The following is a 25,881-nucleotide window of genomic DNA, read 5'->3' on the forward strand; positions in this document are numbered from 1 at the left end:
GAAACTGTGAAATAGCCAATTATACCACCAGAACAAGGTTTATTGATTATGTTGATGAGTCACTATTAGTCTGGTCTAAGTCTTTTAGGATGGAGATGTGAAGACTTCCGGTCAGATCCATGGGCGACTCAGCTGAGGGTGTAGGCGTAGTGGAAGGTGCCACCTTTCTTCAGGAAGCAGTCGTGCTCATGGGTTCCCAGCTTGATCTGACGCTGACAGACTCCCAGAAGGTCATCGAAGACGAGGTCACTGTCATGAACCTCCAGCCTCAGTATGTCGTTCTGCTGGGCGTTGAAATAGGTGAACTGTTCCTCCCACCAGGGATCTGGGTCGTTGTTGCGAACAGACGTTTCACCCAGAGTGGCTGAGCCACAGAACACTTTGACGTAGCCGTCTGCGGTTCCGAAGATGTCGGAGGGAAGTTTGCTGGCCCGCAGGTTAAACAGCTTCAGTTGGGCATCAGCCATAGACAGACTACACAGGAGCAGCAGCAGGAGGGGACGGCTGGAGGCCATGGTTTTAGTCTGGGGACATTAAACAGCATGAGTTAACCCTCAGTCTTAGCATATGATGCTACTTGTCTGCTACGTACATGTACATTTGGAGGTGCGTAATGCACCACATGCTGTTCCATTTGTTTTACCTGTGATACAACCACATCTTTCAAGCTCTAGCAGCAGTGCTCTGTGCAAAAAAATAGATAATATAACCCTGCACCCTCAAATTAAACAATGGGATCAAGTTGTCCCGTTTTCCCTCTCAACAACGTTAGAAATCTCAGAGATCCCATCATAAGAATGACCTGCACTAGTTTTCATCTCAATATTATGAGAAAGTTAGAAATAGGCATATACAATGGAAATGTTTTGTATTTTCCTTTTTGTGATCCATCCATCACTACTATTAAATAACTTGGAACCTCTGGTGATACATAAAAGGATTGTAATGTGTTTGTCAAAATGAGAAATATAGGGCAGAATAACATTTAACTTCAATCAGCATGGAACATAATCAAGTATATATACATTATACTACATTATATTATATGGGGTATTATATTATAGGGGCTTTATAATACATGATATTATATTAAGTATAGCCTATACAAATGATACAAACTAAACCTGGAACAGGAAACCACATGTATGTAGTCCAACTACAAAGACGATAATGTCCAAAATGAAAAGCCAGATCGCACAATCTTCCTGATTTCTTGAAAAAGCCATGTATCTCATATAATGATTGACTGAGTTTCAGCAGTCAGGGAGAAGTGTTTTCAATTTCAAAGTAAGAGTGAGAAAATGTACTTTCATAACAGCTGGATGCGTTTGGGTTGTTATCTCTAATCCAACACATATTCATGGTGTCAGACCCACTCTCCATTTGAATGTACCAGTTAGTTTATGCCACATCTTTCCCCTGTGTTACATATCGGTGTTACCTAAAATATTTATTTAAAAAAACTCTGTAATGCGTTGTTTAGCTGTTTTTATGTTTTCCGTGTCCTCGTCAAACTGTTCCATTGGGTTTCTACTTCCAATAACAGGCCAGCCTATTAAAATCCACCAGGTGGACATTGTTATGCAGTTAAAGCGCTTGCTGTTCCCGTCATGTCCAACATGACAATGCAGTCACAACGCATGAAAACATTAGCAGTAAATATGCTGATTGTAAGATTTGAACAGGTTGAGGGGATGAAGAGTGGCAATTCCTGTTGATGAACATGCAGGCAGAAAATGACCCACAGCCATAGATTAGTTTGAAGAAATGAAAAGGGAAAACTCAAATTACAGCAAAGCAGTGAGCGAAGTCTTACCTGCAGTCTTGACTCCTTGTCCCTCACCACGGTCGTCTTCCATAGGGTTTTAAAGGCAAGCGGGCGTCATATCACCTCCCACAATGCAACCTGCTACACTGTCAGCATTACATAATAGGACAAGTTTTAGGCTTGGATTGTTCAGCCCATTGGTTTCCTTATCGGAGATCTGATGAGCAGGCTGAAGCATGATTCAGGGGGATTCAGGGTACCAACAATATAATCTGGTTCACCTGACCTCTACTGAATCACATATGGGCCACAAAACGTGGCCTGGAAGGCAGAAGTGGAGACTTGGAGAAGGGCCAGCACCCCAACCTGGAAATCTCTTGTAACAGATTTCTTATAACATCTTCCCCTGGGTTACAAAGCTGAAACTCCTGCGTCCAGTTTCACATGCTTTGTAAAACCTCTCCCTGAGTTGCTCACATAATCGAACACATATACACATTAAAAACTCTCTCTGAGCAACTGAAGTTAACCACCTTCACGGTGTCCCGAACACCAACTCACTAGGACCAGTGGACTCCGGCACACTCTCTCCTGCAGCCAGAAGGAGAAGGAAGCCTTCATCTCACTCTCTTCCCCTCTTTTTCATCATGGCCTCTAATTAAGGATTTTTATGAGTTTGGTTCCCTGATTTGTTTGAATGTACAAACCAAAAGTGGAGAAAAAAAGAATCAGAATCATTGCTGAGAATTGGGGTCACGCCCAATATCAGCAAATGGGAATGGCAATCATTTTAAAATGATATTAATGATATAATATAATGTAATATTCAATTATATTTATAGTGTCATATCACAACAGCAGTTATCTCAGGACCCTTTCCACAAAGAGCAGGACTAGAACAGGGCCAGGACTAGAACAGGGCCAGGACTAGAACAGGATCAGGAGTAGAACGGGGTCAGGACTAGAACGGGGCCAGGACTAGAACAGGATCAGGAGTAGAACAGGGTCAGGACTAGAACAGGGCCAGGACTAGAACAGGGCCAGGACTAGAACGGGGCAAGGACTAGAACAGGATCAGGAGTAGAACAGGGCCAGGACTAGAACAGGGTCAGGACTAGAACGGGGCAAGGACTAGAACAGGATCAGGAGTAGAACAGGGTCAGGACTAGAACAGGGCCAGGACTAGAACAGTGCCAAGACTAGAAAAGGATCAGGAGCAGAACAGGGCCAGGACTAGAACAGGGCCAGGACTAGAATAGGATCAGGAGTAGAACAGGGCCAGGACTAGAACAGGGCCAGGACTAGAACAGGGTCAGGACTAGAACAGGGTCAGGACTAGAACGGGGCCAGGACTAGAACAGGATCAGGAGTAGAACAGGGCCAGGACTAGAACAGGGCCAGGACTAGAACAGGGTCAGGACTAGAACAGGGTCAGGACTAGAACAGGATCAGGACTAGAACAGGGCCAGGACTAGAACAGGGTGAGGATATTCATAGTCAATGAATTTCAGAGTCCCAAAATCACCAGGAGCAAGAGTTACAGCGCCACCTAGTGGAGAAAAAACACTGCCTGAACAGACTTGAGGGAGAAATCTGGAAACAACACAGTGGGTCGGAAACAAAACATGTAGACCAACTACAAAGAGGATAATGTCCAACATGGAAACATGCTGAAAAACCAGACAGCACTATCTTCATGATTTCTTGAAAAAGCCATGACGCTCATATAATGATTGACTTCAAATCAGCAGTCAGGCAGAAGTGTTATCATCTTCAAAGTAAGAGTGAGAAAATGTTCTTTCATAACAGCTGGATGTGTTTGGGTTGTAAAAGAGCAAATAAAAAGAACTTGTGAAAGGCGAGTAAATGATAAACAATTTGGCAATAGTTGGGAGTGTATGGTATAAACTCAATCCAAAATTGTTCTGTGTGCCTATGAAATCAACTCTGTCCACGACAGCTGAACAGGTTTCATACCGAGGCCCTGAAACCGAAGTCCTGATACGGAGGTCCTGATACTGAGGTGCTGCCAAAAAGCGAATTATCAATATACCTACAATAAAACAACAAAGAGGAAAATACGGACAAAACAAGATGACAAAAAGATAAGAGGGAAGGAGGGGGGGGGGGGGGGGGGCACTATGGTCAGAAACGGGCTCTTTACATGACGTTATACAACATCATCACACAAAACAACAACAACAACAAAACAAATGAAAACCTAAGTTTAGATATTTCTGTTTACTTAGCATTACTCACTACTACTCGTTTGAGTTATAAGGAAATATGATTTGACACACAAAAATGCAAAACTGTCAATTTAGCCAAAACAAGTTTGGTAAATAAAAATATAAAACATATTTAACCTGGTTATACTGAAAGATTAATGAGTGAATGTTACCTCTGGCCACATGATGGCAGTATTTCTCCAAGAAACAAGATATTACTTATCAACTTCCTATCTTTACTATATTTATCCCACAGAGACATGCCTTACACCAGTTTATAAGAAAAGGTGAGTTACCTATTCATGTCTTTAGACTGTTATTACATGCATAGTTCACTGTATTTTCTGTTTGGTTCAGAAAAGTAAGAATTAATTTAGCAATATTCAGCTTAGGTTTACGACTCCCATCTGGTTTTCCATATCTGATTCTCGTGGCGTTTAACAGAAAAGGGGGGCCAGAATAATAAATGTGTATATATAAAATCAATTTCAGTTTATTTAATCCAAGAAGTGATTCCTTCCACTTTCAATGTTCCAATTTAAAGAAAGAATATAGTAGTTAAGGAAGAGCATCGGCAAACATAACAACCCGATCCGGCTTCATCGTTAATTTGGTTTAGTGTCAGAGGTTTTTGAGGACAAATCCAGTTTCTCCTACAACAGCCATGTTTGGGATGAAGCCTTTAAAAAAAATAAAAAAAATACAGTACAGGTGTTTTAGAGATTACCACACCTTTCAATAACTAAAAATAAAGTTGAGGATTTAGATTGTTCTGGTTTTATTTTTTTAATATCACTTCATTGTTCGATGCTCTCATAGACTTCAAATCTGTACTGGATACCATTCTCCTCCTGTAGCTCTTGTGGTACTCCCGGAAACCTGCAGAAGAAGGTTAGTATTATTAAAAAGGTTTAAGGGCAGTCTTGGTTTATCGTTTAAAATGCAGGACAGCCAACAGCTGTCAGTAACATTTACTGAACAAAAACCCCATTTGGTTTTAGACGGGGATTTTTAAGTGTTTCGATTTGCTTTTGAAAAACTGCAGAGTAAAAGAGGTTTTATAATGTGAACTGAATCAACTGAATTTAAGTTCATTACAACATGGGGATTATTTCCCCAGGTCACTGAAACCTTTTTGGACGAGAAAACAAAAGTGAACAGAAAAATTAGGACTGTAAACATGCATCGCTGTTTACGGACCAACAATCTGCTTCAACTTTGACGTACATACGTTCTGCTAGTTCTGCTATCCAATGAGGGATTATTAGTCAGAAGTTGGAATCAACATGAATTATCAACAAAATGTACTTACTCTGGGAGGAGACGATATGTGTCTGGACTGATTTCAGGGAGGAAGGTGTCACACTCGAACTGCTTCAGGATTTGTGTGACAAACAGTCTCCTGGTCCCTGGACTCTCCATCACTTCCTGGGTATACATAAAACATTTTTACTGATTTTAAAACACCCCATTACTTGAGAGCCTTGAGCACCCTGGGTGTTCCATGAAGTACCTTGTAGAGAGAGCTGCCCCCTATAACCCAGACCTGGTCCACCTGTTCCCTCAGCTCTGTGTCGACCAGCCTGAGAGCCGAGTTGAAGTCTGGAGCAAGGTGGTGTGCTCCTGCAGGCGGCTCTCTGGAGGAGAACAGGCACTTATATCAGTACAACAACAGTTCTTGCAAAGTGACATGTTACTTTAGCACCTTGGGCCCTGGATCAAGGTTGCTGAGCAACGTAGTTCACCCAAACTATACGATATCCGATACAGATTCCAATGCCAAGAATCGGATCGGCGCATCCCTAACTAATCCACATCCTTGTCCTGATTTTTGACTTCTACAAGGTGCATTCATCAGAGGTCCTATTTACTAAAAAATATATAAAATGTTTTCTAAAAGTAAATACTGATGAAAACTGTTGTTGAAATATGAATGGCACACAGCAAAAATTAGGATTAACAATAAAAGTTATTTGTCAATAAAAGTTGACAAACTGAGCAACAATCTGGGAAAATGTAAAGACCTTTATGCATGTTGCAGATTGCATCCAGCGTGTTGCACCTACTTGTACTCCCTGCTGAGGACGATGTTGATCCGGTTGTTCAGAGGTCTGTTCTTCTCCGGGATGGAAAACCAGGTTTTTCGGCCCATGATCACCACATTCTGCTTATCTGCAGCACACAAAGCTTTGAGTTCATCATTTGGAGTTACATTTCCAGTTACATTAGTGATGGCTGGTTTCATAATTTCTTTCATTGTAATATTTATTATGCTTTATTTTTAAGCTGCTCCACCCAGCAGCGCTGCAGACAGACAGGTAGACCTGCTTCACCCAGCAGCGCTGCAGACAGACAGGTAGAGCTCCGACCCGCGCTCGCAGCAACTAAAAGCCAAGCGTCCCTTAGAGCACACACATGGTTTTAGGTTTGAGAGCAACAGTTATTATTCAGCTTATTCAGTGACCTGACTGATGAAAACAAGCCTTGAAGTTTGTACTATTTTATGCTAAAGTCTTCATTTGCATCAATAGCACTTAATATGGGGATGCATTAAATATAATCGTGGAAAAGATTACATGCATTCCATCATTTCCTTCATCACAGACACACTCCAGTCAGTGTCTGTGGGAGGGCCGATTAAAGAGTCCTCCCTCATATAAAGTCTGTCCTGCTACAGGAATATGGGATATAGCCTACACCATTAAGACTTCATTTATTAGTAACTGACCTTCCAATTCCTAGTTACTAACAAATATTACAACTATTCACTTCTTGGTGTTGTGTTGTATGTTGCAGTTTGAAGAGAAATGTTGCTGTAGTTATTAACAACTATATTGTTGTGTAAAATATTAAAATCTAAGTTACCTTTCAGAGACGGCGTCGCTGTCATCCGGCGGAAATGTTTGAATTCGTTACTAGAAAAGAAGAACATATATTTAACTGTTGACAAAGTTAATGCAAGTACTGTTCCCAGTTGATCCCAAAGATAGCTCCAACATTGAAGCCCATTCAAGTTTATGACATTTTAACACATGAGCCGATCTCTTGTGAATCTTTTATTTAACTTATAACAGCTAACGTTAGTTCCATTATGTATCTCTTACACCTGTGAATAATTGACACAATAATAAGTGACACTTCCTTCATGATCAGGTATTTTTGAGGAATCATCCAGACTCTTTTCAAGTCAATGTCATTTACAAATCTGTTCCAGTATGACGTAACAGGTGGAACAGATACAATTTATTCTTTCTGAAACAAGGCACGTTTTTATTATTTTTAAGATGTTGAGAGAAACACATTTTGGGGAGGAGGACGGAAGTAAGTGGACGTCTGATAGTATTTCTAAAAAGCTTTATAGTGCTTGATGGAATACTAGTTAGGAACCTTTCTAAGCAAAACAAAACAAGGGGAAAAAAGAAAGAATATTCGAAGAATGGGCGGGAATGTTTGGAACTACGTGAACCACGTGACTGCTTGGAGCCCGTTTCGCGAGCTTCAGTGTCTCGTGCTCGTCATTCTGTTTATACGCGTGCTTCACCGGGCTCTTGAGGAGACTCCACCATCCGGGACTTACTTGAGTCTGACAGGATGCCAAGGCAGGTTCCCGTTCCACCCGATCCCCCGATCCGGACACGCCGCCACGATTGCGTTCAGGACGCGGGCCATGGTTTAATCACCGCGGCAGCAGGAGGAGGCGGAGACTAGAGTGACGGTCCTGCCGGACAGTCTTCTTTTGGGTTTTTAATGGCGGCTGCAAACCAGTTTACAGGCGCATTACCGCCACCTACTGGATTGGAGTGTGGAGCAGCAAATACAATAAAATAAACAAACAAAAGCACTAATAATAATAAGAATACAATTTCAGACAAAATAATAATATTAACACTAATATTGTACCGAACTAAATAACGTAAATTAAACTAAGTGATCTGCAACTTTTAAGGAATGAATTAGTAGGCTTTGTGTTTTTTGTGTCTTTCCTAGAAGAGTCTCCATTGCTATTTTGTGTGTTCCACCATTAAGTGCTGATATTATATTAAATCCCTCTGGTTGGACAGTTTCCAGCAGCCCTCAGAATTCATAGGAAGTTGGAGAAAAATTCACATCCTGTTAGATCTGTTAGGCTGTCTGTAGTTTTCAGAACACGCCCGTAGGTATAGTGCAGGTATAGTGCATGCGTTCTAGATGATGTTGAAGCAGAAGAGGTGATATTAAACATGAACTCGAGCATATGGCTTCTGTTATGATTCACTTAGCTTTGCCTTGTTTCTACATGTGAAAACTACATATCTCCATGTTTAATTCATTCTCAAAGAAAAATGTAGAAATTCTTCTTCATCTCGAAAAACAATTGAATAATCCTCCTCAGAATCAGCAAATAAAAGAATGTGCACCTTTTGACCTGTAAATCAACATGGAGTTGAAGCACATTGTCTGCATCGAAATCTAAAGGTTTGCAAACAAATGCAAGAGATGGCATTTGAAAGTAGAATAAAGCTCTGCTTTGAAACTGGTTAAAGTACAAAAAAGTTTGTTTTATTGTAAATGCTTTGTCACAATCAGAACAGTGTAGAAAGAAATGGCGGTGTGTTCCTGTAGGGGGGGGGGGGGGGGGGGGTCAGGCAGCGCTCTGACTGTGAATGCAGCAGGGGCAGCAGTGCAGCGAGTCATGGATGAAGACATCACAGTCCACACAGAACACGCCGCCACATGACGGACAGCTGAACATCTACAGAGAGAACACACAAGTACACACTGTTTACACCCAGTATGAAGAAGAATAGAAAGATCTTTTATAACCAGCCAAGAGATCTACAGGTCCTATAGGGACTCTGAATTTAAATAGGATGAGGATCAGGGGGGCCACGGCGTTCAGGACCACACCTGAGCAGCACAGTGACCTGCCTCATTTTCCTGTCACGTCTCTACTGTTGCCATCGCATAAAAGGATCATAAATCTAATTTGTGTGATGTTTTCAAAAATGAGGCAGAACGTGTTCTGTGCGACTGTGAAAAGTACTCACACTTTTATCCTTCAGCTCTCCTTGACAGGCTTCACAGAACCTGAAACCACATAACAAGCGCTTTAGAGACACACACACACGGTGTTGCCGAGGTAACGAGTGAGTGTGTGAACGCATCACGGTGGACACACCTGTGTTCTTGGAGCGCCTCCACAGGACTCTCTAGAAAGGCTTGGAGGGGGAACAGGTGGTGGAAGGATCTGGCCAGATGAGGTGCCGACACCAGAGTCAAACCTGGGAGTCAACATACCTGTTAAAGCTACACCACATCTATTGGTTTCTTTGGAGCGGCTGACCAACATGGATACATACCGCAGACTTTACACTCCACAGGAAGCTCCGTGTACTTGGCGTGGCACTGTGGGCAGAAGTATCCTCCCAGAGACAGACCGCCGCCACTGCTGCTGTCCAGGTGACTGGAGACACACAGAGCAGCAGGAAGAACATTTAAGTTAGTGCACAGAAGTCTGCACCACCGCGGCACCACCACGGTCACACGGCTCAACTCACCACATGCTGAATGAGGGCTTGGCATCCTGGTCCGTCAGAGAGGCGATGATGTGCTGAGGGAAACCTGAGCAGACAAATACACCCGAGAAGCTTTTATAGTAATACATTTCATTCATGTTCTGTCTCTGTTGTTGGTGTTTAAAAGTGCTTTGTTCCAAACCCGAATCTTTATTGAAATTAATTATTCAAAGGGAATGACGTGTTTTCTTGAACCCTGAGGTGAACGGATTCTTTACCAAAGATGAAGGAACAGGAAACAGAATACTAACCCATCCGTATTAAGGAGCACTCAGACGAGGAAGAGGCTGCAGGAGGGTTGACATGCAGCATCAGCAGCTCTTTGAAGTGACTCTCGTCCAGGATGACGTGGTATGAGCCGCCCGTCTCCTTGGTCAGTACTGTACACACCCTGACCTCTGCTGATAGGCCAATCACAGACACCCTGACCTTCAGAGACTTCAGGGTCTGAAAGAGGAGCAACACAGTTATCTCCTTTCCTTTGGTAAAGGAAGGTCCGGTGTTTCCTAGAGGAGACATGAAAGGAAGCAGTGAAGCTCCTTTACATTTAGCGGACTCTAACAGCTCTCATCATGGCTGACACTGAGAACCTTCCTCCGAGAGTTCCCAACCAGCCACAGACTGTGTGACTTCACCTTAATCAGCTCACAGATGTTGGCTGGGTCACATGTAGTCAGGCTGCTGAGGATGATCAGGATCTCCCGGCTCGTATGTCCAGGCATGTGCCTTCATACAGAAACAGAGACATCCATTAATATTACAGAATCTAGAACATTTATGTGGTGCAGAATGAGAGAGAGAGAGAGAGAGAGAGAGAGAGAGAGAGAGAGAGAGAGAGAGAGAGACCACAACAACGACCATACAACAGTGCAGAACCTACTTGAGGGTCTGGATGGCCAGGTTGAGAGAGTTGTACAGGGACGGCTCTCCTACACACACTGTGTCGACTGCTTTCTTCAGAGCAGCAATGTGCTTCTTGGGATTTCCTGGTGGTGAAACAAGACAATGCATCAAGTTACAACAAGGCACTGTTGTTAATATTAGGCCCGCCCACAGACTCAAGTCTACCAGCGGTCTGGCTCCACAGGTTCACGTCACCGACTGGAGGTTGGTCTGAACACACAATGTTCTAGTCTAACACCGAAGACTGTAACTTCCTGTAAACCCAGTGTTGCTGTTTAAAAAGACGCTGACACATGATTTCTCTGTGGCTTCACGAGCAGAAAAGGGACATTTTCTACCAGTTTGAATGAGAAATCCTAAAACGGCAAACACGATAAAACACTTCCACTATTCTGTTGGCTAAACTTCTTTGAGCATTACGTGGAGTCTAACATGAGCAGCTCACGTGTTCCTCACCTGCCAGGTCAGTCAGCTTCTCAGCCCTTTTATTGTTGGTGGTGATGATGCCCAGCTGAAGACACACAACACGTTGTTCTGTCAGACACTGAAAAAGCCTTTCAAACCCGTCTGCAGACATCGTATCATTGTAGAAGAAGAAGCTATTGTTTGTGATTTGTGGTGTCGATGTAGTTTTCTTCAATCACTGAATCAGGACAGAAAACTCTCATAACTCTCAGCTATGCTGTCCAAGTTTCATCATCTACTTTCATCCCCTTAAAAAAGAGAATATTCAGGGAGAGGACGAAATAACATGAGAACATGTTCTTGACACTTTCCTCAAAGAGCAGTTCAATCATCTAGGGCAACAAGTAATGATCGTTTATGGAGCATTTAACATTTGTAATGAGGTCGGCCAACAGAAGTTGGGGTCGGGAACCTTTTGATTCCTGTGTACTTCCAACATGATGGTCTCCACATACAGGCTCATCTCATATAAACTCACCTAAACTCAACAAGGAATTTAAATGTCAAGTCTCAATAGAGTTCAGTGGTAACATGCACACAACTCATGATGGTATAAACATACCTGACTGATGGGGTTTTGGTCAAAGTATTCATCGACAAACATTTCCATCAGCTGAAGGGAAAAGGAGAAAGAAGCCAGTGAATTCCAGCCCATGGTGGTGTTTGGCTGCTGGTGGACCGTGTCATGGGTCTGCTTGTGGACCGTGTCATGGGTCTGCTGGTGGACCGTGTCATGGGTCTACTGCAGGGTTTACCTTGAGAGTAGAGGTGAGGCGGTTCGGTTTCAGGTCTTTGTCTTCCATACTACGTGAGCAGTCAATCACCACATGGAGGTGACGCATCTAGAGCACAACAAGTATTTGATGAGGATGCATTCTACACATACAGTTTATTTTACTAATATATATAACAGCATAATACACTAAGCCCAATATGGCACTTTACGTTACACTAACACCGAGTGCGTCCACTGTTCTGATCCCAACCGAGCACTTAGACCTCGGCATTCAGCAGCAGGGGAACCTGAATCCAGTCAGCTTACATGGTATCAGGGCGGGGGCAGCTCAGAGGTAGAGCGAGTCGTCCTGGAGGTTCGAATCCCGGCGAGTGAATGTGTATGAATGAGTTAGCTCCTGATGTGCAGACTGCTCCTCTGCCATCAGTGTATGAATGGGTAAAAGTGACTGATTGTAGTGTGAAGCTCCTTGAGTTGCTAGAAAAGCACTATATAAATGCAGGCCCATTTATCGGTGCCTTGAAATTATTATATTTTTTTTATACTCAGAAGTCATAAGTCACATAAGTCACTGCAAGCTGCTTCTGCCATTCATGACTTACATTAACAGTAAACACAAGATCAAAATAAGTCCATCAAATCAATGGAAACAATTGTGTTTTATACAATTTTAGGATAAGATCTGAGAGACGGGCTGTAGAGCATCCAGATGAGTCACTCACCATTCCAAGCCTCACTTGTCCATGGCTCTCTACTACCCTACAAAGGAAACAGACCACCTTAAGTTTGGAGGAGCTCAACCTTTAGGACAATTGAGGGAATTCTTCTCAGGATTAAACATTTCTAAAATATACACAGCAGCAAGAGGAAAATGTTCCTAAGACATTTAGTAGTACAATTGTGGAGGTCTAATTGAATTCATAACAGAAAGGAAGTGTCGAAAGACACACACACACACACAGACACACAGACACACACACACACACACACACACACACACACACACACACAGACACGCACACCTTTTCCTTTTAGACTGGAACAGGATCTCTTCGACTGTGGCTTTCAATGAGCCGGACTCGTCCTCCTTCAGCACCTCCCTGTGGGAGAACACAGACATTACACAGCGTTCGCCACAGTCCTGGACAACTAAAGGAGGTTTTGACGGAGGTTGTGAACGTGGTCAGTTTCATAAAACCCGAGCACTGAAAGCACGACTGTTCTCTTTGTGAGGAGATGGGAGTTGATCATTTAATGCAGCAGGTTGGTATTGTATTGACTATTTATTATACTCATATGTGCTACATTTTGATTTATGTTGTATGCTACTTACTGGAATTAATTGTTGTCAGACAGACTTCTTTTGGGTTTAATATGCAATTCAAATTAAGTATGAATTGATATCTGTCTGCCGATTTCAGCTGCTGAAGAGGACCCATGGAGATGAGCCCGGAGGCTGAGCATCCAACAAATTCAGATCTCGGTGTTATTTGATGGTATATTTGTTTGAGAACTTGATGTTATTTCCATATATTTTAAACTTGGCCTGATTCGTTTTTCCGGGGGACGTGCAATGTGGGGAGATGGGGGACAGGTGGGGAGATGGGAGACAGGTGGGGAGATGGGAGACAGGTGGGGAGATGGGAGACAGGTGGGGCCCCTCCAAAGTGGTGAATGACAGAAAAGGCATGAGAACCACTGGACTAATGCATCAGTCTTACCATGTCCTCTCATAGCCGCCTTCCCAGCGCTTGGCTCTCTCTGGTTCTTCATCCATCTGGTCTGCCAACAACACATTCAAGCAACAACATTAAGAAGAAGAATACGTAGAAATGCAGCTTCCCGTGACCACAAAGTACAATACAAGCCTCATACGAGTCTGGAGCTCAAACCAGAATGTGAGACGTGTGTGTGCTAACAGGAGACCTAAATATGACAAGAAATGTATCTAGAACATTCCATATTCCAACATTCCACAAAGTAGAGACTTGTCCATCCATCCATCCACACAGAAGAGAGTTGATGATACACACACATTATACGGTTGGAACAACAGCTAACGCTTACTGGCGAAGTAAAAGGATGTGGTCTTTCAGCTAATCCATCCCATAATAAACATATTGTTATTTCAGAGCTTGCAGTTAATTCAAGTCTTTACTGCTGTCTTTATCTTAGCTAACGTTTCCTCAACTCTACAGAGCGAGCTAGCTAAACTGTGTTAGCCTTACGTAGTTTACGTAACGTAACGTTGATTCGAGCTGCTTCTGGTGTCTTTCTTCTACTTAACATTTTATTATGGTGTGTCATACAACTTACTGTCTCACTCGGGAATATACACAGTTATTGTCTTAGTTATAAACGAGGGTTTTACCTCTAATACTGGTCTGGTCCAACAGACACTACAGCTGGCTGATTCTTCTTCGTGTGCGTAATAATAGCGTCACAGTGAAATACCGCCACCAACTGGTGGGATCAAGACTGATGTTCAACTCAACTGAACTGAACTCAACTGAAATCAAACTTTATTTATAAAGCACGTTTAAAACGACCAACTATTCTCAATAAATTTACTAAATTAACTAAAATGTGGGAACGAATTTATCTCGTGTATAGATGAATTAAATTCAATAGGCCTACTTGAAGAAATATATACAGTATTGAGGAAATTAATCATAAATTAAGTATGTGTATCATTGCAGCAGCAAGCCAGAGTAGGCTATTCTAACAATATGAGCCAAAGAGGAAAATGAATGCCCCATGGTGGAATGAGAAATGTACAGAAGCTGTTAAGGAGTTGTAAAGATTGAACGCTACTTTACAAATAGTAGGAATGGATTATGCATAGAATGTAAATGTAGAACATGTACTTTTTGCATGTGGGAAATATAATGATAGTAGAATAATCTGGCAGGAAATGGAAGGAGAGAACTCAATATGATATCATTTTTACTTTTCTTAAAGGAGTCATCACCCGGAAATCGCAATTTCTCTTGTTAAAACATGCATATCTGTGTTTGACCTCAGTTGAAACTTGCCTGAAAGGCTGGAGTTTGAAAGTGGCGCCGTTTTTTCGCTTCTGCTCTTTTTCCGAACAGGAATAGCACACAAGGGTGTGCATTCCTAAAGCACGAGATTTTGATTCTGCGCCTTCGGTGACGTCACCGTGGCGGCTACTTGCATAAGCCCACCCCTCTTTCACCACCCAACCCCGCCCCGTCCGCTACCTGAAATCGCCGAAGCGCCGCCATTATGTTTTGGAGTCTGCATGCAGGCAAGCCCCCCCGGCTCTGTCCTTCCTGCGGCGAATCAACGCGCGCCTCATTACATATTATACAATGCACATCCGGACCAGTCAAAACCTCGCGCGTAATCTCGCGTGATAAAATCGCGGTACGAAAAAGGGTCAGAACAAGCTCAATGTTTGATTAAACATTTTTTTTTTTTTTCTAATAAGTTTTACGAATTGATCCAAAGCGATCCAAGGGGGGCTGGATACGTATAAAACCAGGTGATGACTCCTTTAATAATACTGGTATGGTGTTCCTTTTTTGTTGTTTTTGTTTTGAATTTATACAAGCCTAGACTCTATATGACGTTCATGGTATTACACACTCCTGTACAGTTGGTGGCGGTATAGTACAACATATTAATCTACCAAGAAACAGAAGAAGAAGAAGTTGTTGTTAGCAACAGCACATAGCCGGCTCCCTCGAAGTCATTCATAGCTAGCCTTCTCGCTCTGATGTTAACGTCACTTAATCCACTAAATCCTGCTGTGACGTCAAAGTGGCGGTACGTTTTTTTTCCCGTGGAGTCTGTCTGACGGTTTTAATAGAGAGGTGTCTGTCCGTCTGTCTTCATAGAGACATGTCTGCCTGCCCTTGTTTCTGCAGACAGGATGTCCCAGCAGACGCTGGAGTATTTCTTGAGTCAAAGTCAAATCCAGAAGAAGGACGCTGCCGAGCTCAGATGGTCGCACGCCGTCAACAGCAGGAGCCGGCTGACTGAGGCTCTCACAGGTGGAGTTCTTCTTTCTGTCCATATTCCTGTCAGGACTCGGGGTTAATCAATACTACTACTGCTGCTGCTGCTGCTGCTACTACTACTACTACTACTACTACTACTGCTGCTACTATTACGACTACTGCTACTACTACTGCTACTACTACTACTAGGCCTACTTCTACTACTACTTCTACTACCACTACTGCAGCTACAACTGCTACTACTACTACTACTACTACTACAACTACTGCTACTACTGCTACTACTGCTGCTACTACAACTACTACTACTACTGCTACTTCTGCTACAGCAATTACTCCTACCGATATCAATCCACTTGCTGTTGAGACTTTGTCATGCTGTATTTTATTGCTACATAGACACTCAGTTGGAGGTTGAATAAAAGATACATTGCTGAAATGCTAATTAATTATTAAAAGTGGGAGAATTCTCTGTTGATCAAGGACCCACACATATGATTGAGGCTGACATAATCATAAGAGGTCGTGACCCCAAAGAGCCAATCATGGCGCATCCCCCGGACACAGACAGTGACATCACACTGAAGGAGTGGCTGGAAGAAGTGAAGGATTATGACAAGGGAATCAAACTAGACTTCAAGAGGTGAGACACGTCTCGTGTGTCTTCTATGTGATGTGTTTCTGAGGGATGCTAACCCTGGCGGTCTCTCCACGCAGCCTGGAGTCCGTGTCTCCGTCTGTCCTTCTGCTGGAGGACATGCTGGCTCAGCAGAGCCGTCCTGTCTGGATCAACGCAGACATCCTCTCTGGTCCGGGGGGTCAAGCCAGACCTCTGGAGCCTCACGCTTTCCTTTCTGCTGTGACGACTCTTCCCAGCCACACTGTACTCTCTCTGGGGTGGACGTCAGGGTGGACCGCTGGGACAGACAATGCAGGTGAAGACACAGAGACAGGGTTAGGGTTCATGCTGATGGAAGCTTATCTAGACAGACACACTACACATAAAGCCAACAGTAACCATCGAGGTGCTTGTTGGCACTGAACCCTAAACACTCATTGTGTGGTCAAGATTTGAAAGCTTAAAAAAAGACGATGTAGAAAAGTCATCTGGTTCTTTTATCTCTAACAATTTCAATCTAAAATCCCCACTTGTACATCTTACTGAATCTAGTTCCAGTATTCAAGCTGCCTTCCAAATTTGAATCCATCATAAAATGAATGTTCGTAGAAGCAGAAAATTGAAAAATGTATATGTATTATGCGCATTGAAGTAACAGAAGTCTATTGACTCTGTTTGAGACACCTTATTTTTTCAAAGTAACGTCATCCAAATGCCGAGTGAGATCTGTTAAAATGACGGCCATAACTTATTGATATGAAACTGGCATGACGTGATCGATTTTGTGACAACTAATAATATAATTCTAACGCGTGAAAGCAACAGTCGGTCAGCGACTGCTAATAATAAGAAGCCGGTACCTGAAGCCCACAGAGACGGGAGAGGTGACTGATTCATCCAGTCACTCACACTGCTGCACACAAAGCACTTTTCACACACTCAAGTTTCACACCTGTCTGTCATCACAGGCCCACGCTTCCCAAAACTCCTCCTATGAGTCGCAGTACTTACGAGATATACAAGATGATCCTTCTCAGTGTACACAGACTCAGGCCTCTCTGTCACGGCTCTTTGTGCTCTGGATTGGTCTGCTCACTCCTGACAAGCATGTGTTTACCCTTCCAACAGGGGGGCTTATAGTGCTTTGTGTGTGTTTTTGATAACTACACAGAGGAATAAGAGCTACATCTGGTAGAAATGATCGAAGTGAAACCTAAAGATCTTTGTTTGAATCTATTTCAGGTTACAGCTGGGATATGGTGCTTATGATGGAGGAGATATGTAGAGCTGTTGAACATCCGGTCACCTTCCCAGTACGTGCAGCTCTACTGGCCCAGTCCTTCTCCCAGCTCACCTGGCTGTTGCAGCAGTCAGACAGGTGAATGTCAGCACACGGAGGCTTCAGCAGCCTGGACAACACATGGCTTAATTAAAATCCACTTAATATCCTCCGTGTTGTACAGCGGCAACATGTTTTATAATAATAATACATACTACCGTCTTTAGTCCTGGGTACTGTTTAATAATAAATACTAAATATGTACGTATGGAGTATGTAGGTGCACTCACGGCATCCTGTGACAAGCTCGACCCTTTCGACACACTTGTTTGTGAGGTTAATTTTTGATATTTTGGAGGCGGCACAGATTAGATAGTTGCTGCTGATCATCGAGCATCAATTTGAAGTCACTCACACTAAAGTACGGCATGTGTCGCATGTCAGCCTGGAGTCCAGTTCTACATAAACCAAAAGACAAAAGGAGCAGAGTTCAGTTCTGGGAGAAGTCACTTTTCCTCCCACCAATTTAAATGTATCATTATTTTGCACCAACATAAAATATGTAAATACGTCTGAGCGGTTCATTAAATGCGTTTGCTTTCTCCTGTTGTACACAGGTACACGCTGACCGTGTGGACCGGCCACAACGACAAGTTCACACTCCAGGACTTACTGGCCTACAGAGAAGAAGTTGACATCAGTAGGATCTACTTCGACCTGCCAGACTCTCAGAGGATGGAGCTCAGTGTGACATCACAGCACAAAACCTGATAGTCTACAACATCCCGAGAAGTCATCTGGTTCTCCTTTCTTCACAGCAGAACGGCGCCCCCTAGTGGAACTTGTCTCTGTGGTTTATAACACCTAGAACAGTGGTTCCTAATCTGGGTCTGGACTACCCGGGGGATTGCAACATTAATCTCAGGTATTATGGAGATTTATTAGATAGAGAAGGAGAGCGTATTGCTGTTTCTCTGCACAAATGATGCTTATATTTTATCACTTTTTTCTATTTCTTTCTAAATTAAATTATTTCAGATTAGACTGGTTGGGTCAATGTTATGTTGCGGCAGGGCATGCATTCATCAGGCTCCGCCCACTCGTAACTCTGTAACTTGCTGCTCCTGAACATGGTGTAGTAGCTGTGCTGCTTATATACTGAGGGGTTGCCATGTATTTGAGGAGGCACGGCCTGATTTTCAAAGTGTGTTACCCATAGAGTCCAGTAGAGGGCCTGCCTGTGCTTCTAACTCACAGTTAATTTCGTTGTATTTTGCAGGCAAAAGTCAGATAAAATCATTGGGCCTCATTCACCATTATCTTCCTGAGCTTTTTCTTTAATGAGATCCTGAGGAAGGTCAGATTCATGTCCTGAAACCACAGAATCGGTTGTACCTGTGTTGTCATAGCGCTAAATGCCAATGTCCTCGTCCTGATAATCTCCATAAAAGAGTGTGAGATGCTCTCCTGCAGAAAATTAGCTTTTATATTTAGTAGCAATATATATATATATATATATGAAAGTAAATTACAGCTTCACTATTTACTGAAATATGACTGTATACTGTACTGTGAATAATACAGTACAGAACGGTATATGAAATGTATCTTACTGTTTAATTATAATACCAAAAAGTCTGTCCATTAAGTCTGTCCTTATAATAAGGCTTGGCAGACGTTTCAGTGCATACCAGTAACATTCTGGAAATAAACTGTAGGCCATGATTGTTTTATATAAAAACTTATGTTTATGTTTAAACAGCATTCTCTACCAAAATGTGATCCATAGTAGCATTTTGTACCTCAGTGCAACTCAGTCGATGTATTTATTTGAATACCGTTTTCCGCCAGAAGAAAAGAAGATTTAAAAAAAAAACTGCAGCCTCATCAGATCCACTGATGGAGAATAAGATGAACTGACCGGACACGCCCCCAACAACGCTGCACCCAGCAACACCGTAAACACTTCATGCCAATATTACCGGGAATGGATCATTACATACACAAGGATTGAAGAACAATGAAGTTTAATCTCTTATGTATCTGAGATTCAGGATCTAATTAATCATTTGCGCACATTCAAACACCGATGGCTCCGCCTTCTGCAGCTGTTAGGTGTATGTTTCTGCTGGAACTGTACCTCCATTTCCTCTTAGCATCATCTTCATTAAGCGTTTTGTTTAAAAGCAAACTCCAGACACGCGAGACCAATCAGCGGGACAATTCCATCAAAGCTCTATTGTCTCAGTTATCAAGACTCTGCCACAGATGACTTGTCTTGTTTCAGACTTGCGTGTTCCTCCCTCCGGGTTCTCCGCTATGACCTTGCCCTCCCGCCTTCGTGAACAATGGGCCTGCTGTCGACTGGCTCCAGCACTTTCCTTTATTGGCGCTCGACCAAAGCCCATCAGTTTTTGTGGTCCCGGTTTGGAGGTCAGCACACTGACCATCTCACATATGGCCATTTTTAGTGGGAGAGAAGACCAGGCTCCTGCTTTGAGGAATAAATGTTATGGAAATATGAACTTACAGTTATGTATGTAATAAACCATTCCGTGTAAAACTTCTAGTGGCATCATGTCAAACCTACACACCTACTTCAGGAATACCAGATGCAACATAATGGTTGTGAAGCCAGACTAACTGTTTCTGCTTCCAACAGGAAGTTACTCTCAACACTGACTCACTGCTTGCGTTGCTATGGTGACTCAGTCAAACACCAGGATCCTCCTTGTCTCTCCACCCACTGAGTCTGCTGCCCTCCATGGTATCACCATGGAGACAGGAAAGTATTTGAGCACCCGCTAAACAGTGGTGCATCCTGGGTAACCTCAACCATGGGTGGAGTCTTACTGTGTTCTGCAGGATCAGCTGATGATAATAAGAAACGTTTATCTGCGAATACATTGCTCAACCAACAGAAGAGCACAAGGAGGAAACTAAATCTCCTAAAACAATTGAACTGACCCTCTTCAACAAGTTGACTTAGCCGAGACCGGAATGTCATTAGAGTGGTCATAAAACAATGTGTTGGACCAAATGATGGCTGGATCATGGTGATCCATCCAATAGTTGGATGGGAACATGGATGACAGCACACAATGATGTCAGTCAGTTGTTTCTTTGTTAAGCTAATTAGTAGCAACTTTGACTTGCTAATGGCAAACTGAGAGGATGATGAGATCAAAGGGATCTTCTGAAACATGGATTCCTGTTGATGTGACGATGTTATACATGTATGTTATATACGTACAGTGCTCATCTAAAGACAACACAAAGCAGCTTTGGGTGCGTAGTTCTTCCACCTAACACCATGTACACCAGTGAACTTAATATGATCCACCTGATCCCCTAGACCCAGTACAGGATCCCGACTGGGGAGCATCGTGTGGATAGATTTGCCCTCAGGCTCCTGTGGTGCAGCCAGTCGTGAAGCAGACGTAGCCGGATTGAACCGGTTGAATGTAATGGTGCCTTGCCTTGGTGGTTCAGAGCGCTCAGTCATTTAATCTGCATGCACAGACTGGTCCCTGTGTGTGTGTGTGTGTGGGAGGGGGGGGGGTTGGGGGTGGGGGTGGAAACATGAACTCTACTTTGCATGCGAGTGTTACCGCCTGATCCATTGTGTTGGTTGTTGCTCAGCCAGCAGGTTGTGAAACATGCACCGCTCCAACCTTCCTGAAAACATGAATGTAGGCTTCATAACTATTACTAAGAGATGCTCATTTTCACAGCATTCAATGGAATAAATGAGCAAAATATAGAAAAGCAGAAGAATACTTTAGGAGGCAGCTGTTTAATTTGGTCAGTATGAGTATGTTTGTCTGATGATTATATGCTTGCAATGTTACATAAGCAGGCCTTCAGATACATAATGCTGGCATTTAAGTTCAATATAACTAAAGGCAAACAAATTAGACATTGAGTCTCTTATTGTAACCACAAAAGAGATCCATTCTTCTACCATGTTTTTTCTTTAGTAAAGGTGACTCATTTTATTCTGTTTACTGACCCTGAATGTTTGTTTCCTCAGAAAACCTCCAGCACACAGGTTCTTTTCATCGCTGTACTTTACAGGAATAGTGATGTTGGATCAGTAGATTTCCTTCTCAATCAAAATGAATGCAATCAAAATGTATTTCTTCCTCATAATCCCACTGAAGGCGTATGATACAGTATTGTATGTATTGTATGTATTGTTGTGGTGGGTTTTATAGACAGAATCATATGACTATGAACTCAAAGGTCAAAGTCTCACTAGAACTGTGGACATCCTCTTGATAAAAGTGTCTCTGCTTTGTGTTAAACATTGAAATTGCCTCAGATATCTGGGACGTGTGCAGATTACACAACAAAAAGAGCAAAGAGCTAGTGAGGCATTTCCAAAACACGATGTGTTCATCTTTGGAGAAAAGCAAACACCGCATATAACCTAAGCTCTGTTGTTCAATATGTCACAATTACAGGGGATTCAATGTGTTTTTGTGTGTCAAACTGTTTCAACAAGCATCACTTTCACAGATTTTCCTATCAGCTAATTTTTTCACACATGCATTGGATGTAATTGTATTTGTACAACACATTTTCTAATGTATAGAATATATAAATAATTTGTTATTACTTTATTTAAAAAAACAAAACAAAAGAACCTCATCATTCTGCACCCGTTTTAGATCCCCCCTCCACTCCCCTCACTTCCACTTCCACTCCCCTCATCATTCTGATCATTCTGAATCCGTTTTAGATCCCCACTTCCCCCTCCACTCACCTCCACTCCCACTCCCACTCCCCTTACTTCCACCTCCACTCCCACTCCCCCATCTCCACTTCAACCTCCACTCCACTCCCCTCACCTCCACTCCCATTCCCCTCATCTCCACTTCCACCTCCACTCCCACTCCCCCATCTCCACTTCCACTTCCACTCCCACTCCCCTCATCTCCACTTCCACCTCCACTCCCACTCCCCTCATCTCCACTTCCACTTCCACTCCCACTCCCCTCATCTCCACTTCCACCTCCACTCCCACTCCCCTCACCTCCACTCCCACTCCCCTCATCTCCGCTTCCACCTCCACTCCCACTCCCCTCATCTCCACTCCCACCTCCACTCCCCTCACCTCCACTCCCACTCACCTCATCTCCACTTCCACCTCCACTCCCCTCATCTCCACTTCCACCTCCACGCCCACTCCCCTCATCTCCACTTCCACCTCCACCTCCACTCCCACTCCCCTCACCTCACTTCCACTCCCCTCACATCCACTCCCACTTTCACTCCGATCACCTCCACTTCCGCTCAGTGTATTATGCATTTTATTGCCTAAAGTACAGTACAATCATAAACAAAATGCAGAGGAGGGAATCACAGTACAACTCTCTTAGATAACGCTGAACTCTGACTGTTACTTCATCCGTCCCGAATCATTGCTCAACATGCTGCGTCCTTTTCTTATCTGAGTTCTTTGGTTTAAGGACTGAAGCTGCCGTTAGGGTTAATTGTTGATTGTTCATGTATTGTTCAAGTATTGTTTGCACTATTTGTATTGTTTGTTTTATTTGTCTGTATCTGCCTAGCCCATGCTAATGTCCCGTCAATGTGATGTCTTGATGTGATATGACTGTGGAATATGTTTCATGTTCTGCAGAACAACCTGCTGGAAACCAGTTATTAAACTGAGTTGGGCCCACCTGTAAAACTCTAATTTAATGTTATGTTTAAACTTTCCTGTATAATAAATGGAAGAAAGAAAATGTGAGATAAATGAAGATGATAAGATATCACATCTGATGTTTGATCTGAAACTGCAGACTTCGTTCTGACATACAGACCTAGAAACCAATATTATTCTAGGATAGTTGTGGCTCTGATGTAAAAGTGACTGAATGTAGACAGACAGAATAGTGTGAACGGTCTGCAGACCTCTGGAGGGAAAGACACACTTCCTGGACCTCTTATGGCCATGGCTCCTGTCTTTATTTTTTCCATATAAGGACTGTGTTCACCCGGGTAGAAGGACAGTTTTTAGGAAAGCATGCAGTTCCAGCAGCATGACACCATCGGTGTTGTTTATGAGGAGGCTGCCTCACAGGGCGACGCCTTGCAGCCTTATCAACACAGATCAGCCGGCTTCATGGGCAACGGGTCAACTCCACTTGTAAACACAACTCATTAACAACATGCGTCGTATTTTTAGCACTGCTAACTCGAAAAGGGAGATATAATCGCGTACGGTAATTCTGAAAACACACTTTGACATGACTGAATAATGCTAAAGCCCCAAGGTGATCACAGTGTAAATGTCACTTCCGATGGCGGTCTAAACGGTGATGTGTAAAAAACAACGTGTTCTAACATCCAGCGAGGACTTGACTACATTAACATCACACACGTTTATTCATCTTCTTCTGGCTTTATAAAGTGGCAGAAATGTCTCAGATGAGCTGGGATATGGTGGTAATAACAAACATGATCATACATTATGGACATGTTTTCTTTCTGTTGATTGCTAGGTTGTACGAGAGGAATGTAACCAAGTACATTTACCCACAGTGCACTGCACAGACTTAACAACAAAACCTCATTGAAACATCATTTTACCCAATTTTGTCCAATTGTATTCAGTTCTTCTTTATGTTTTTCCTGTTTGTTTCATGTTTTTTAAATTGCACGTTTACTATTTGTATTCTGTTTGAATTCTATACTTAAATAGTTAAGGTCTTTGAATGTATTTCTCTGCCTCTGTAAAGCACTTTGTCATGTATGAACGGCGTACTTGGCCTTTTAGACGACCCTGACAAACACACTCATGAAAGCAGCAGTAATAGAAACGCTCAAAATAAAAGGCACTGGGAGGCAGAAGGATGTGTGGAGAGCTGGGAGGAAAGACCCGTGTCACATCTCAGAGCAACCAGGAGATCAGCCAGACTGATGCGGATCTGGAGCTCCAGCGGCCTGTCGGTGTGCTGCAGGCCGAGGGTGGTCTGCTTGACTACTGCTGACGTCACCGCGGAAGGGAACGCCCCACCGCGGCCTATAAAACTGTTCAGGTCTCCGAGAGCTGTTTACTAGCGCCTACAGCCGGAGACCAGCTGGTACTCAGAGTCGGACGGCCGCGGACAAAGACCAGACACCATGTCGTCCTACGGGTCCTCTGAATGCCGCCGCGTCACGCCGTCTGTCCGCGGGAACAAGTTCGACACGGCGCTCCGCAAGAAGGCCGTGGCCAACATCTTCGAGGACGTAAACCAGGACGCGCTGATGCGGCTCTTCCAGAAAACGGGCGACATGAAGGCGGAGGAGCGGGTGAGGAGCATCTTCTCCTACACCCTGGACCCGGAGGAGACGGCCCGGGCCCTGATGGCCCTAAAGCAGCGCAAGAAGGATAAGTTCCTCCAGATCGCGGGCATGCTCCGGCAGCTGCTTCAGATACGTTGACTGTCGTGTGTGTCGGCTCGTGTGTGAGCCCGACGTGGAAACACTCCAATGAGACTCACCGTCCGCCTGAGGGGCGTCAGGTGGAGGACAGGCTACGTCCTGGTGGAGGACAGACTAAGTCCCGGTGGAGGACAGACTAGGTCCCGGTGGAGGACAGACTAAGTCCCGGTGGAGGACAGACCAAGTCCCGGTGGAGGACACCATACTGCAGCTGTCCACTCCGGACAGACGGGGCAGTGCAGCGGGCGGAGGCCGTGTGCAGCTGGTGGAGGTCGTGCCCACATCGTCCCTGAAACGTGACTGCATGTTGTGGATGCCTGGCAGCTGGAGCCCGGAGCCCCGCGGGGCCCGAGGAGACGAGGAGCCGCCTTCTCTCTGCTCATCTGAAAATGTCGAAACATTTCCGCACAATGACTTTATTTGATGTTTATTTATCTTTGTGTTTTTTTTAAAAATATGAATAAATAATTCAATTTTTATACAAAAGTTGAACTCTTGCTTGTCCTTTTTCACACAAGTCATTTCCATTATTGGTCAATAAATGAGGTGATTTGGGGTCATTGCGATGAGCTATATTATGGTTGAAGGATTAGTGATGTCACAAACGAGAAACAAAAAGAAAGGGAAACTAATTCTGGGCTTGCTTTGATCCAAAATTAAATCCCTTTTTTTTTAAACATGATTTTTGACATGAAACACGTGATGTTCTGTCCAGCTGTGACCATAAGCAGGGAACCCTTCAGGCCAACATTAACGCCACCATAGAAAGTCTTTGAGGGGGGATGGAGACTGAGATGAGACCCTGCAGGGTGCTGAGTTATGGAGATCTAGATTTATTTCACAGTAAAATGTTTCTGCCTGTAGCCTCTTGCTGTTTACTCTGACTCAGCAGAGGACATCAGGGA

At 43.5% G+C, this 25,881-nt stretch overlaps 4 protein-coding genes across 5 annotated transcripts; 2 read left to right on the forward strand and 2 right to left on the reverse strand.

Annotated features, from left to right (window-relative positions):
- Positions 1-4,473: 4,473 nt before the first annotated feature.
- On the reverse strand, positions 4,474-7,712 carry dhfr (dihydrofolate reductase). The gene is made up of 6 exons (XM_084025326.1): positions 7,574-7,712; positions 6,862-6,911; positions 6,063-6,168; positions 5,510-5,633; positions 5,309-5,424; positions 4,474-4,875 (listed from the first exon to the last, which is right to left on the reverse strand). Exons 1-6 carry the CDS (start codon positions 7,663-7,665, stop codon positions 4,794-4,796), a joined length of 570 nt encoding a protein of 189 aa, XP_083881452.1. The 5' UTR covers positions 7,666-7,712; the 3' UTR covers positions 4,474-4,793.
- An 839-nt stretch (positions 7,713-8,551) lies between these two features.
- gtf2h2 (general transcription factor IIH, polypeptide 2) lies at positions 8,552-14,095 on the reverse strand. Of its 2 annotated transcripts, none has more exons than XM_084025324.1 (15): positions 14,027-14,095; positions 13,377-13,437; positions 12,678-12,755; positions 12,378-12,414; positions 11,675-11,761; positions 11,482-11,532; positions 10,911-10,965; positions 10,432-10,537; positions 10,187-10,277; positions 9,803-9,998; positions 9,534-9,597; positions 9,336-9,439; positions 9,155-9,257; positions 9,024-9,063; positions 8,552-8,728 (listed from the first exon to the last, which is right to left on the reverse strand). In XM_084025324.1, the coding sequence occupies exons 2-15, from the start codon at positions 13,430-13,432 to the stop codon at positions 8,618-8,620; spliced, it is 1,179 nt and encodes a 392-aa protein (XP_083881450.1). In that variant the 5' UTR covers positions 13,433-13,437; positions 14,027-14,095; the 3' UTR covers positions 8,552-8,617. The 2 variants fall into 2 exon arrangements, with proteins under 2 accessions (XP_083881450.1, XP_083881451.1); XM_084025325.1 differs by having other exon boundaries at positions 13,377-13,432; positions 14,027-14,047.
- A 1,223-nt stretch (positions 14,096-15,318) lies between these two features.
- fam151b (family with sequence similarity 151 member B) lies at positions 15,319-18,579 on the forward strand. Its single transcript, XM_084024587.1, has 6 exons — positions 15,319-15,447; positions 15,549-15,674; positions 16,125-16,284; positions 16,359-16,576; positions 17,503-17,638; positions 18,157-18,579. The coding sequence occupies exons 2-6, from the start codon at positions 15,554-15,556 to the stop codon at positions 18,308-18,310; spliced, it is 789 nt and encodes a 262-aa protein (XP_083880713.1). The 5' UTR covers positions 15,319-15,447; positions 15,549-15,553; the 3' UTR covers positions 18,311-18,579.
- Positions 18,580-24,595: 6,016 nt separating this feature from the next.
- On the forward strand, positions 24,596-25,440 carry LOC311023109 (transcriptional and immune response regulator-like). The gene is made up of 2 exons (XM_084024773.1): positions 24,596-25,072; positions 25,117-25,440. The coding sequence occupies exon 1, from the start codon at positions 24,674-24,676 to the stop codon at positions 24,974-24,976; it is 303 nt and encodes a 100-aa protein (XP_083880899.1). The 5' UTR covers positions 24,596-24,673; the 3' UTR covers positions 24,977-25,072; positions 25,117-25,440.
- The last annotated feature ends 441 nt before the right edge of the window (positions 25,441-25,881 follow it).

The sequence above is a fragment of the Eutrigla gurnardus genome (genome assembly GCF_963514095.1).
Source record: "Eutrigla gurnardus genome assembly, chromosome: 13".
NCBI classification, from domain to species: domain Eukaryota; kingdom Metazoa; phylum Chordata; class Actinopteri; order Perciformes; family Triglidae; genus Eutrigla; species Eutrigla gurnardus.

Bases quoted from the DNA above. Each gene is read 5' to 3' on its own strand.
- dhfr (XM_084025326.1), bottom strand. From the start codon at position 7,665: ATGGCCCGCGTCCTGAACGCAATCGTGGCGGCGTGTCCGGATCGGGGG. The intron at 6,912-7,573 runs GTAAGTCCCGGA...CTTCTTTTCTAG, and splicing joins TGGCATCCTGTCAGACTCAA to TAACGAATTCAAACATTTCC. The intron at 5,425-5,509 runs GTACTTCATGGA...ATGTATACCCAG, and splicing joins GGGGCAGCTCTCTCTACAAG to GAAGTGATGGAGAGTCCAGG.
- gtf2h2 (XM_084025324.1), bottom strand. From the start codon at position 13,432: ATGGATGAAGAACCAGAGAGAGCCAAGCGCTGGGAAGGCGGCTATGAG. The intron at 12,756-13,376 runs GTAAGACTGATG...GTTCTCCCACAG, and splicing joins GGCGGCTATGAGAGGACATG to GGAGGTGCTGAAGGAGGACG. The intron at 9,258-9,335 runs GTATGTATCCAT...GTTGACTCCCAG, and splicing joins TGTGGAGTGTAAAGTCTGCG to GTTTGACTCTGGTGTCGGCA.
- fam151b (XM_084024587.1), top strand. From the start codon at position 15,554: ATGTCCCAGCAGACGCTGGAGTATTTCTTGAGTCAAAGTCAAATCCAG. The intron at 15,675-16,124 runs GTGGAGTTCTTC...CTGTTGATCAAG, and splicing joins GCTGACTGAGGCTCTCACAG to GACCCACACATATGATTGAG. The intron at 17,639-18,156 runs GTGAATGTCAGC...TGTTGTACACAG, and splicing joins CTGTTGCAGCAGTCAGACAG to GTACACGCTGACCGTGTGGA.
- LOC311023109 (XM_084024773.1), top strand. From the start codon at position 24,674: ATGTCGTCCTACGGGTCCTCTGAATGCCGCCGCGTCACGCCGTCTGTC.